Raw genomic sequence first — 12,382 nt, 5'->3', positions numbered from 1 at the left:
GAAAAATATTTGTTTATTTGTTGGGCTAAAACTAGTCAGCTGTAATGTATTGCGTCTGAAGAATCCTGTTTACAATGTAGAATGTAAACTCTCTCCAGGTAAAAACACGCAAACGCACGGCCTCACTGCGGTCATTAGTGGCTGCAGCCCTGTTCAGCAGGTGTTGAAACAGCCCGCGAGCACATTGCTGAATACCAGCCTGTCTTTACTGTCCTCGAGACATCTGCATGCTGTCAGTTAAAAAGTTCCGGCTAGGTGGCAGCACGAGAGAGCGGCGCGAGCTGCGACTGTCAGTGTACAAATGTCTTTCTGTGAGTTTATGCGCGCGCGCGCGTGAAGCCGGGTTCTTTGTGCCCGAGCCGATGTAGCTGATCCTCAGTGAGTCAACGGGGAGCAAAGTGTCGCCAGCTGGACAACATCAGGATGTCAGGGGAAGTATTGGAGAAAAAGAAGACGATAGACTTGAGGAAGAAGCACATTGGGTAAGATAAGTGACGTTCTGCGCTTAAATACCTTACAAATGTCCAGGTAGAGGTGACAGTTGCTAAGAGCGTCTTTTACTGAAAAACAGAACGGTGCTGTTAACGTTATTGAAGTTATTTACAGTCTGGAGACGCAGCATGACAGAGCTGAAACAGAGAACAAACCAAATGTCATTTTGTGAACCGATTTTATTCATGAATTAGTTGACATATTTGGAGCCAAGCAGCTGTTCAGCCTGTACATTTAAGTGTAGTTTGATATGATATCTTGACATAATTTTTATAACCAACCAAAACTGTCAAACTGGAGTGAAGGACGCACTCTCCACACACGGAAATATTAATGTTTGCTCCTCTGCAGGCCGTCTTGTAAGATTTTCTTCAGCCATGACCCTATCAAGATCGTGCGAGCCAAAGGCCAGTACATGTATGATGAAAAAGAGCAGCGCTACCTGGATTGCATCAACAACGTGGCTCATGGTAAGCACACAGCTGCACACACGTGCAAATGCACAAAAGCATCAGAGTTGTTTTGTTTTCCTCTTTTATGTAATTGTGTTCACCACAAATTGCAAAAACGAAGAACAAGTTGTTCCGTCTGACGCGCACGTGTCAGGCTGGAATTCAGATTTGGATTCAAAGTTAGAGGTGTTGTGTTTGAGGACTAGTTTGCACGAGAATGCACGAGCAGAAGGACTCGTTGAGCTGATCTGCTTGACTGATTGGTGTCATGTAATGTGCACATACAGTAGATCAGGGTAATTCAAGCTGCACGTGCAGGCAGACAGGAATGCAAAAAGGGATGTCTCCTCATCTACCACATTCAACGCTCTTTAAACTCAGCATGTGGCATCCAATTATGTGCCTTTAAAGTCAGCTGTCACGTTATGTTTCAACCCCAAATTACAGTCAGATGATTTAAAGAGTGTTTTTGTCCTGAACGTGAGGCCGAGTTCTAATCCTGCGTGCGTCCTCTTTTCCATTTGCCAGTGGGCCACTGTCACCCGGAGGTGGTGAAGGCGGGAGCTGAGCAGATGGAGCTGCTCAACACCAACTCGCGTTTCTTGCACGACAACCTTGTACTGTACGCCCAGAGGCTGCAGGCCACACTGCCCGACAAGCTGTCTGTGTGCTACTTTGTCAACTCTGGGTATGTCCACATGTTCTCGCACTCCTCAAACAACAAACACGTCACGGAGGCGGGTGGGTAGCTTCGTGCTGAAGATGCAGACTGAGTGTTCATTAACAGATGCAGTTAGCGTTCCATTCACGTCTTGCCTCTTGTCAGCTTGAATTACTTGAGCTGTAGCCTGAGGTGGGCGAGAAAAGAGGGTGTAGCTCAAACATAAATGACTGCTATACTGTACTCAAGAGGAAATGACATACATTTTAAGAGAAAAAAGGGATAGCGACAGTTGCCGAACGGCCACTTGCTGATCTGGATTTTCAGGTGTGATTACTAAGCTGATTTTGGAACAGCGGCAACAATATTAGCCAGAAGACTTTGAAAGCTAAAGAATACTCTTAGTATTCTCAGGGAGTGTCTAGACTGCTGGACTAAAGCAGTAAAACGCAATATCATGCATGTCCAGCTTTGGACATTACACTGGACCAGTCTGGCATGGTTACTTATTGACACCGCTTGCTGGAGTGCGAACAGGAATTATCTGGCCTGGGGTAGATAATGATCCATATCCACCCAGCCAGACTGAGTATTTATCAGCCACGGGGAAATAAATGAAATGAGAGAAGTTATAAACCCGAAAAAAAGGAGCAACAGTCCAAAAGTGCACTCGGAAGTGAAATTGTAATGCTGCAGCATACAACAGCGTTTTAGACAATATTCCACCTCCGATGTTGCAGCGGTTTGAGGAAGACCCTTTCTTGTGTCAACACGACAGCGCTGCTGTAAACAAGACAAGGTCCATAAAGAAACAGTTCTACAAGTCTGATCTCGACTAACCTGCCCAGAGCCCTGACCTCAACCCCTGGAGATGAACTGTAACGCCTCACTGAAGCAGCCTGGTTGCAAAATCACGTGGAAAACCTTCCCAAAAGGTGTGGACGATGTTATTGCACCACGATAATCCCTCTGATTTTGCGGTGAAACATTAGGTTGCCAGCTCTGTTGTGTTGCAGCGTGATTGTGTTTCTAGTGTGCAAAACTGCTATAGCTCGTCCATGTGCCAGGGGCTGATTTTGCCTTTTGAATTACAGGTTAGACACACAGGAGCAGGGCAGACTGCAGAATCATTCGTGTGTCAGCTTAATTGCTTTTACTACTGACGAGGTGTCACCTCCAGTGCCCACAGAATAGGAAGTAAAACATCAAACTGTCACTGACGTGTTTGTGATATCCATGGCTTCACATGTGTATTTTGTGGTGACTGAGTAACTCGAAGTAACCCTTGCCCCTTTGAACTCCAGCTCTGAAGCAAACGACCTGGCGCTCCGTCTGGCATGGCAGTACACAGGCCACAAAGACATCATCACGTTGGAAAAGTAAGTGCGGCCGCCCGGTTATTGTTTGAAAACAGATGACAACGAGTGGCGGTTTTTATTCAGAGATGTTTGTCCTCGTGATGAGAAATCCTAACAAAGCTTGACGGCTGATTCGGTCAACGGCCTGTGTTTGCTTTGTTTGCAGCGCGTACCACGGCCATGTCTCATCCCTCATTGACATCAGCCCGTATAAGTTCCACCAGCTGTCAGATGCTGTGCAGAACCAATTTGTCCATGTGGTGAGTGCTTTTTCTCTCCCTGCCTGCCTGCCTGCACACTATTAAAACACCATGACTCAACCTGCACCACTGGGCTTTGGCAGGTTACTGAGTGTTCACTCCTGTGCATGTATGTGTGTGTGTGTGTGTGTGTGACTGTGTGTGTGGATAAGAAAAGAGGAGACAGAAGCAAGAAATGCAAATGCTGTTTACGACACATTCAACTGGGAAAGATGAAACCAGCTTGCTTTTGCAAAGGAGGCATTTTGCTGTTGGAGGTTTAGCTTAAGTGGAAGCATCTAAACACTTCAAACTACTGGAGGCTGTGGACGTTCCACGCCTTTTGGTTAAAAATGTGAAGCACACGTCATTGTAAGATGCTTCAAGAAACCCGACAGTGATTTCAAGTCTTCAGCTACCTGCACAGTCACGGAACCTTTGCATCAACCTTTGAGTTGAGGAATGAGGCAGAACAGGATCGCTGTGGGAGACATGTGAGTGTGTGTAGTGTCAAAATGTGTGAATTAAAGCATCTTAGAAACGTCCTCGTGTCTACCTCCCTCCTGAAATTTCTGTATGGAGTTTGCATTGGAGCTCATGCGGCCCTTGGCTTGGCACTCCTGCCATTCGGAGGCTCACAGTCTGTTCGATTCCATAGTTACATTACCTGAATAATGGAGTTTGGAAGATAAGAGCATTTAACCAACAGGAAAGGTCAAATAATTGTTGAGTTGCATTGTGGGAATTGTAGGATCCAGTGTTACTTGAAGTGTGAGTCACGCTCACTAAAGGTCTTGATGGCCTCAGTGCAGTTTGACACGGCAGCCTGTGGAATCCCCACCTCTAGTGTTACATGCCGAAGGCGGGGCGGTTCAGTCCGTTTTGCCAGCTTGCATATTTTATTCATGATCAAAGACACGAAGGAATCAACCTGTGACTCAGAGGCTGCTCTGAGTGAAAAACAAGTGACAGTTTGTGTTTCATTTTGTCGAACACTGAGCCATTTTTAGACAGTTTTAAGGCTGATAACATTGTTCGAATTGGAGTTACTGAAAACTATGGGAGAAAGTTAGCTATGTCCACATTATACAGTCTGAATACTACTAAAGAATGTTATATATTCTTACGCAAATTTAGCAGAAATACTGACACTTTCGTAATATTTTATTGTTCACTGCTTTGCATGAATGTGTTCTGCAGGACTGGTTACACAGATGTGGCCTGTGAATCTGCTTTAGTAATCATCTCGGTGTTTGGTTCCTTGTACAGGCTCCGAGCCCGGATGTGTACAGAGGCAAATACAGAGCAGACCACCCTGACCCCGCCACAGCATATGCAGACGAAGTCAAAAATATAATACACAGAGTCCATGAAAAAGGAGGCAAGGTACAGTTTGTTTCTATTTCTTCTAAGCTCAGAGATGTTTAACATATGGCTGCATGTACTAATTGCTTCATTGTGTTAATAAGGGATGACTGTTTTTTTGTTTTTTTTCAAGGAAATGGCCCTGAATCACAAAAAGTCTTATGCTTTGTTTTGAAACTGGTGTTTTAATGTGTTCGTGTGAGCATAACATTCAGATGTCGAAGGAGAGACTGTAAAAGTCTGTCAAATTTGGTGTAGTCCTTCAAGTCTGTCAGACTCCAGCAGTGCGGACTTTGCCAAGAAGTCAGTGATACCCCCAGAATAGCATCACGATGATGTCTGGAATGATTCATTTCAAGATTTTAAATGGGAATTTTCCTCACCCTAACCCAAGATCTGCCTCTTTGTCAGTGGTTTTGGTTCATTTTGCAAAAAGAAAGATGGAATCTTAAGTCAAGAGATAACATTGAAACACCAAAGTGTGGTTTGCATTTTGTCCCTACCCTCCATTTCTGAGTGCCTTCATCATTTAAAGTGTGAACTGTAAGAAATACATACATCATTTTATCTGCTGCACACTGTCTGCCCCCTTTTATTTCGAAATACTCAATCGATTTTTTCACGCCTTTTCCTTTTTCTCCTGTTTTTCTCCCCTATCTCAGGTTCAGGCCAAGGACTCTGGCTTTTAGGGTCAAATCCCCCGATCACAAGAACATGTGTAGGGGGCTCTTAAGTGTCCAAGCTTGTTGGCCCATAATCGTATGTTGAAAAGCTCAACGCAAGGGCATGTCCATGCTGCCGTTGGCGAGAGCGACGGGACTCCAGCCCAGAGATTATACAGAATGCCTTTCTAATGGATCTTTGTGCAGTCTGCAGGAGGAAACCAAAACTAGCAATCCGAGTACAATAACACTTCCTTTTTTGTGATGCACATATGTGATTACATGTTGCACCCTGCTGATCTTGTAAAGTAGATTTCTTTTTACTCATTTTCCTCCGCAGTGACCTGCAGTAACATTTATTTCTGTCCAAGTGTTGCATGTTTGCCTCTCTCTTGTTCGTGCCAACTGAAAAGTGGCACGCTTATGAAAGAGGGAGATCTACAGGCCACAGATGTCAGAACTCGTCCTCTTTTCCATCTGCCTGTTTTTTTACATCCATAGACCTGCTGTGTTTCTCTCTGATGCAGATTGCCGCTTTTACAGCTGAGTCATTGCAGAGTTGCGGCGGGCAGGTCATTCCCCCCGTGGGCTACTTCCAGCAAGTGGCAGAGTATGTACCCAAGTTATCTCAGATTCACCCACCTTTTTTTTTTTGCTGTTGTTGTTTTCTTTTCAGAATCAGCGCACCAACACAAAATATGGAGAGCTGTCGTTCTGAAATGATTAACCACAAAGTAGAGTGAACATGACAGTGCAATTTTAGATTTAATTACTGCGTGAACTCACAGGAGTGCCACAGTCTAAATAAAGTTCACAGACTTGTTGAGGGCGGCACAGTGGCGCAGCAGGTAGTGCGCGTGCCTCTAAAATTGCCCTTAGGCGTGAGTGTGAGTGTGAATGGTTGTTTGTCTTGTGTGTTGCCCTGCGATCGACTGGCGACCGGTCCAGGGTGTACCCTGCCTCTCGCCCGTTGTCAGCTGGGATAGGCACCAGCCCCCCCGCAAACCTGAAAGGGATAGGCGGTATAGAAAATGGGTGGATGGATGGACTTATTGAGTCTTGTGTACTGTTGTGTTTGTATGGGTGTGCGCCTTCAAGAGAATGAGCAGCTAACTAGAGTTTATCTCTGCACCCATGTCTGCAGGCATGTACGTAAGGCGGGGGGTGTTTTCATCGCTGATGAAGTCCAAGTGGGCTTCGGCCGCGTCGGCACCCACTTCTGGGCTTTCCAGCTCCAGGGAGAGGACTTTGTGCCGGACATTGTCACCATGGGAAAGCCTATCGGCAACGGCCACCCCATGTCATGTGTGGTCACGACCAAAGAGGTGGCAGAGGCCTTCCTGTCGTCCGGAATGGAGTATTTCAATACGGTAAGATTATCATGGAGAATGATGAAGAATTGTACTTGCGGTGTAATACAAACCCATCTGCAAATATGCTTGATATAAATAGCAAATCTGCGAAAACACACGAAACACATTCCACGCTCTGCTTTTTCTCCCGAGTTGACCAGAAACGGCTCTGACACAGCCTCATCCTTGACATGACGTTCTTATCTATAACTGCTAAGCTTATGGACGCAGCTGCTTTCCACATTATGGGGAAAGACGCATTCCATATGGGCCAGTTCCTTTTTTTCATCGATGGTCTCAGATTACAGTCATTTCCTGTGAAAGGAATAAAAGTTCGGATGATATTACAAATGTAAGAGTTCTGGTACAGTGTGGATCTTTTCTAGTTACGTAATGAAAAAAGTTGAGTGTGCTGGAGCAACGATCAGTTCAGCAAAAACAAAAACACGCTGCTGACTTTGAATGTCTGTTATATATTCACCGCATTAAATCTTATAGTTTTGCCATCCTGTTGATCAAGCAGACGGTTTCCTGGCTGGTGGCAAACTTCGCTCCCTGCAATCTTTCCTCTGTGTGTGGGTTTTGAATTTCACAGTTTGGCGGTAACCCAGTGTCGTGTGCCATCGGTCTGGCCGTCCTAGACGTGATTGTGAAAGAGGATCTCCAGGGAAATGCGCTGCGTGTGGGCCGATACCTGACCGGCCTGCTGGAGAAGCAGAAAGAGAAGCATCCGCTGGTTGGTGATATCAGGTAGGCGAACACACACAGGTGGTTAGTTCTGTGCATGTCCTGTCAAGCTGATCCAGAACACTGCTGATTATATCCGACTAAATGCACACTTTGTAAAACCAGAATATTTATGGCATGTTTGTAAAATCCCCAAATGTGTATCAACGTCAATAACGTCACATCCTGCAGGGGTCGGGGCCTCTTTGTCGGGGTGGAACTTGTGAGGGACAGGTTGAAGCTCACCCCTGCTACAGCAGAAGCCCAGGAAGTCATCTATAAGTAAGTGTGAGATCTGAGGTCAGTGCAGTGTCATATTAATATAGCATTTAAAGCAAAGACACTGCTTAGAATATACTGCTCTGCAGCCTTCCACACCCATGTTTTACTGCAAACCAACAAGTCCCACCAGTGTTACAATATCACTTGTCCCATATCTCACGAAAGGCTTATCAAATTATGGTGGGATCATAAAGTTTCCTGTGTATAATATCTGAAAGGGGGAGCTCAGCCGAGCGTCTTTTCGCACTAAGCAGCCATGATATCTCATTCGTGTATGTGTTTCAGCTTTTGAAATCATGCTGCTTGTTGAGCCCTTTGCAATTGTTAAGATATCAAACAGTCTGAGGTCACTCATATTGAACTTGACAGTTACTAATTAGTGGATTAGTTCCTCTCAGCCTGCATGGCGCATGATTGGCGTCCCCTGCTCTATGCATTTAAACATCATTTCAAAAGATCTGAGGATTGTAGAGAATTTTAATGTAACCATATTCCCACTGTTTAACTACAAAGGACTTAATAGCAGCAGAGTTTTTTTGGACTGATGTTTGGTTGCAACAGGAAAAGCACAGGTGTGATTAATAACATTGATTAACGCTGCACTCACCGTGACTGCTTTTGCGCATGCTGGCATTTAAGAGTGGAGAGTGATTCAGATTTTGTCCCAGGCTGAAGGAACAGCACATCCTTCTTAGTGCCGACGGACCTCATCGCAATGTGCTCAAATTCAAGCCCCCCATGTGCTTCAGTACGGAGGACGCTGACCTGGTGGTGGAGAAGATCGACCACATTCTCACAGGTACTTAACATTCCCCCTGTTTTCTCTGTAGTGCTGTTTAGAGTGGCGGTGCATTCCTCTGGCTTGCGCATCGCACGAAAAGATCAAGATGTGTGATGGTAGCCTGCTGTCACTGGAAGAGCTCTCAATCATGCGTGATTTGTGTCCATGTTTTTCCAGAACTGGAGGAAGCCTCAGGCTTGAAGCTGCACAATGCATTGAATGTAAAGAACGACAGTGGCAAAAGACAGGTGAGTGTGACTCTGCTCCCGATTTTAAACTCTTTCTTCTGCCCGAATTGTATCTTCCCAAGCACCCAAGAGAGCTCAAGAAACCCCAGCTAACAGTTTTTAGACCCAAGCTTTCGTCTATTCAGTCCTGTCCCTTGCATAAAGAAGACAAATTTTTCATTTCAACTTCATCTCTTCATGGTTTTATTTCAAGCTGCCGGCGGATGAAAATGGACACCAGTATCACAGTGGGTTAGTGCACAATGCAGGGAGCGGTGCAGGAGCCTCTCAACAAACAAAACGACTCAAGACATAACGCTGCTGCTTCAACACTTTATCTTAAATAACTGCGAACAGACACTGTAAACATTGGAAAGGCTGGGATCAAAAGCGAAGTGCCTTAGCATGTGATCTTATGAAAAATGAAATGAATATTGATATACTGTGTGTCTGCGAGATGGCAGTGTCTTCTCAGGTATTATTTTTTTTTAATTACACTCAAGAATTAAGACACTTGTTTCACATAGCAAAATGTCTACTGTGAGCCAAAAAATACCTCTTTTTAATTGTGCGGGTTACCAGGTTACACAACCTGAATAATTGTTTTTATTTACATTTTTTGCCAACGTTCATTTGACTGTGATTTTCGGGGAGTGATCATTTTAATGAATCAAAACGTATTATGTCAAAAACATGCAATAGTGTTGTCATGTGACTTCAGTATTAAAGTACAGTCATTGCTGATTGTGAACATTGCTCATTGTATTTAAGAGTGCGGAATACTACGGCGCATTTCGTAGCGAATCAATCTGTATTGAGTGAAATACTGTATGAAAATACTGTATGTGATATTCGGCTGGATTGGCTTGAATCAAGCAATAGCGGGCCATTCTTGATAACAATGGAAAATGCCTTGTTGGCAAATTCAAGAGCCACTGATAGCGATTGATAAGATGAAAGCCGAGAGGGAAAATGAAGGGAGAGATTATTTTTTTTAACATTTTGCTGCCAATGAACTTAATGGATGTGTTTAAGGGTTGCAGGTACTGCTCTTTATGACGGCTTTCCTGATGGTTGTGCAATAGTTACTCCCCTTTTGGTACATAGATCAATTTTGTTTTACCTCCTGATTGAATTATGCATCGATTTGTGTAACACCTGATGTACAGTATTAGGACCTACAGCTGTGGACTGCATTTCCAATGTATACTTGCATGACAGCAATTGTGTCATTACAAGAGCTGGGATTTCCTTTTGTCAAACGTTTGCTTTAATGAGTGTCTAGTGACCAAAAGCTTTGCTCTGTCATTAAATACTTGTATTGGACTTACAATGTGCAAATCTTTCTTTTGTCATATTTGATGATTTTTGGCCCTCTGTGACCTTAAGTAATGAATAGAATCAGCTTTGTTGGCTAAGAATGAAACAGACGAGGAATTTTAAGTTGCTCTGAGTGTGATTAATACACAGAACTGTTTACACCAGCCAAGAAATAGACATACAGCTAGAAACAAGGACAACAAACATAGGTTTTATATATAAAAAAAACATATATAAAAAGCAACAATGAGCAACATACAATGTCTATAAGTTGTGTTTTTGTACATTGTAAATATACAAATAGGGCAAATTAATTAAAATAAAATGGTTGTGTAATAAGTGGGTGCCTATGTGCAGTTTATACATGTCTACATATATTATAGAGCATGCACACTTTATATTTGACAGTGATGGATGATGTGTTCATGTTAAATACTGTGTGTATTGTAACTATATCATTTGCAGGGAAGTGGATGTTTTAGTGTTGCAGGGTCTGCAATGCCAAAGTTGTGTTTTTGTAAATTGTTTCTGGTTGTTTTGGCGTACGGTGTTCTGCAGCTACCAGAGGGGAGAACTGGTTGTGATGGGTCTGCAGTGATGTTTGCTGATTCTGGAGATGTAGACAGTTGTAACTGTCTGTTGTAGTCTGGCTTGTTTTGTGGCGGATCCCAACCAGGCAGCGCTGGATGTGCAGAGGGCAGACTGGATGACTGTGGTGCAGAACAGCAGCAGCTCTTCAGTCAGGTCGAACTTCCTGGCGTGGCGCATGCAGACTCGTCACTGTTCCAGACTACTGTGGGATGTGTGATGTCTGAGTCAGGGGTGTGAATTTGGGCTTATCAAACATACAGTGAAGCACATCCAAGTTGTCTGCCAGTTAATGGATCTCTACAGTGTGTGTGATATGGCCTCCTGCTTCACTTCCTGGCGGTGTCCTGCAGGCATCTCCACACTGATGCAGGGTCGTTGGCAGAAAACCGGATTTTCAGCTTTCCTCTGTAGCTTCTCTTTGCTACTCTGATTTCCTTTGCCAGTGTGCTTTTGGCCTCGGTGTACAGCATTCTCTCCTGGCCTGACTTAACTGTGAACCACGGTTTGTTGTTGCCGTCATAAAAGCTGTCAAAAGATGTCACAGTGTCAGTGAGTTCATCCACGCCTGGAGCTACAGCCTCAAAAACTCTAATCGGCGTGGTCAAAGGAGGCCTGTAATTCCAGCTTTGCCTCGCTGGTCCACCTCTCATGTGTTTTTATCCCTGGTGGGATATGTCATGTGCTGTCTGTATTTTGGCAGTTCATAGCAGAGGTTTGCTCTGTTAAAGTACCCAAGGACAGGAAACAGGGAATCTTGCTCTGGAGCAGTGCACAAACACCGCCATTGTGAATGACTTGAAGTGTCATCTAGAACCAGAGTGGCCCAAGCCTAGTTAATGAATGAGCTGTATAAGTTTTAGTGTTTTATTATCTCCACACAGCTGGAAAACACAGATAATCACCATTAACAGTGCAGACGTTTATTTCCTCCCTCCACGAGTGCAGGTTCAAGACATGACCAACCAATCAGACTCACTGTGTGAAGTGACGAGGTGGACTTCATGCAGTGCTGAACCAAACAGGAACAACTTTGCAGAACTCTGATGCAGGTCTCACTTTGACCTGAGGTCAAAGTTACACACCAGAAAGAAATTGAAATCTGTGGCATTCACTTAAGAAGCAATAAACACTAAGGATGGATAGCCATGACTGCTTTACCTCGATGAAAACATATTGTCAACCCCCCCCCCCCAAAAAAACTCTGAATTTGAGGCTCTCCTTGCTGTCCAGTGTTGTCTTATTACTCTGACTGTCACTTCTGCCTGGTAGCTCTATGCTGCCACCTTCTGGAGGGCAAATTACAATGCTGATGTAGAAATCACAGCCCTCAGACACTGCACATGCAAATAGGCCACAAAGCGTAGATGCAGATGGCGACACATTGAGGGAAAAACATGACTAAATGACTGGAGAAACATAATGAATGCATATGGCTCCACACAGGTGCTCTGTGCAGCACAATTAAGGTCTCTACAGGCACTGAGCATCCCCAGAACAGCAACCCAGAAGTGCACCTGTGTGTATGGGTAATCAATCATCTGGTCAAGATGAGCTCATTGATTTGTGGTGCCTGAAACAGCTGAAGGTTCTTCAGAGGCACAAACTCGCAGGTGTAGCCGACCAAACGGTAATCACCAAATGACAAGAAATTACAGAGTGATATTCCATCGGGGGGGGGCCCCCTCTCCATCTTATTCAATTCATGTGTTGAAGGACGAGCAGCTTTTTAAGTCGGGTATGCTGGATGTTAACTCCCCCCTCTGAGGAGACCACTTCACCAAGGAGACAGAGGGACTTATCAGGGTCCATCCAGGGAGAGGTGGTGGAGGTCAGTTCGTTCATTTCTTGAATCTTTGTTCAGTTCAAACAATTGT

General features: G+C 44.4%; 1 protein-coding gene across 1 annotated transcript; it reads left to right on the top strand.

Moving 5' to 3' along the window:
- The first annotated feature begins 313 nt into the window (after positions 1-313).
- etnppl (ethanolamine-phosphate phospho-lyase) lies at positions 314-9,926 on the top strand. The gene is made up of 13 exons (XM_070993426.1): positions 314-482; positions 844-962; positions 1,473-1,632; positions 2,910-2,984; positions 3,130-3,223; positions 4,472-4,588; positions 5,757-5,839; positions 6,374-6,599; positions 7,177-7,331; positions 7,500-7,589; positions 8,258-8,388; positions 8,548-8,618; positions 8,812-9,926. Exons 1-13 carry the CDS (start codon positions 424-426, stop codon positions 8,911-8,913), a joined length of 1,482 nt encoding a protein of 493 aa, XP_070849527.1. The 5' UTR covers positions 314-423; the 3' UTR covers positions 8,914-9,926.
- The last annotated feature ends 2,456 nt before the right edge of the window (positions 9,927-12,382 follow it).

Source organism: Chaetodon trifascialis, chromosome 23 (genome assembly GCF_039877785.1).
Source record: "Chaetodon trifascialis isolate fChaTrf1 chromosome 23, fChaTrf1.hap1, whole genome shotgun sequence".
NCBI lineage: Eukaryota > Metazoa > Chordata > Actinopteri > Chaetodontiformes > Chaetodontidae > Chaetodon > Chaetodon trifascialis.
Note: the sequence above shows the minus strand (reverse complement) of the source record. Positions and strands in the feature narration are given on the sequence as shown.

Bases quoted from the DNA above. Each gene is read 5' to 3' on its own strand.
- etnppl (XM_070993426.1), top strand. From the start codon at position 424: ATGTCAGGGGAAGTATTGGAGAAAAAGAAGACGATAGACTTGAGGAAG. The intron at 3,224-4,471 runs GTGAGTGCTTTT...TTCCTTGTACAG, and splicing joins AGAACCAATTTGTCCATGTG to GCTCCGAGCCCGGATGTGTA. The intron at 5,840-6,373 runs GTATGTACCCAA...CCATGTCTGCAG, and splicing joins TACTTCCAGCAAGTGGCAGA to GCATGTACGTAAGGCGGGGG.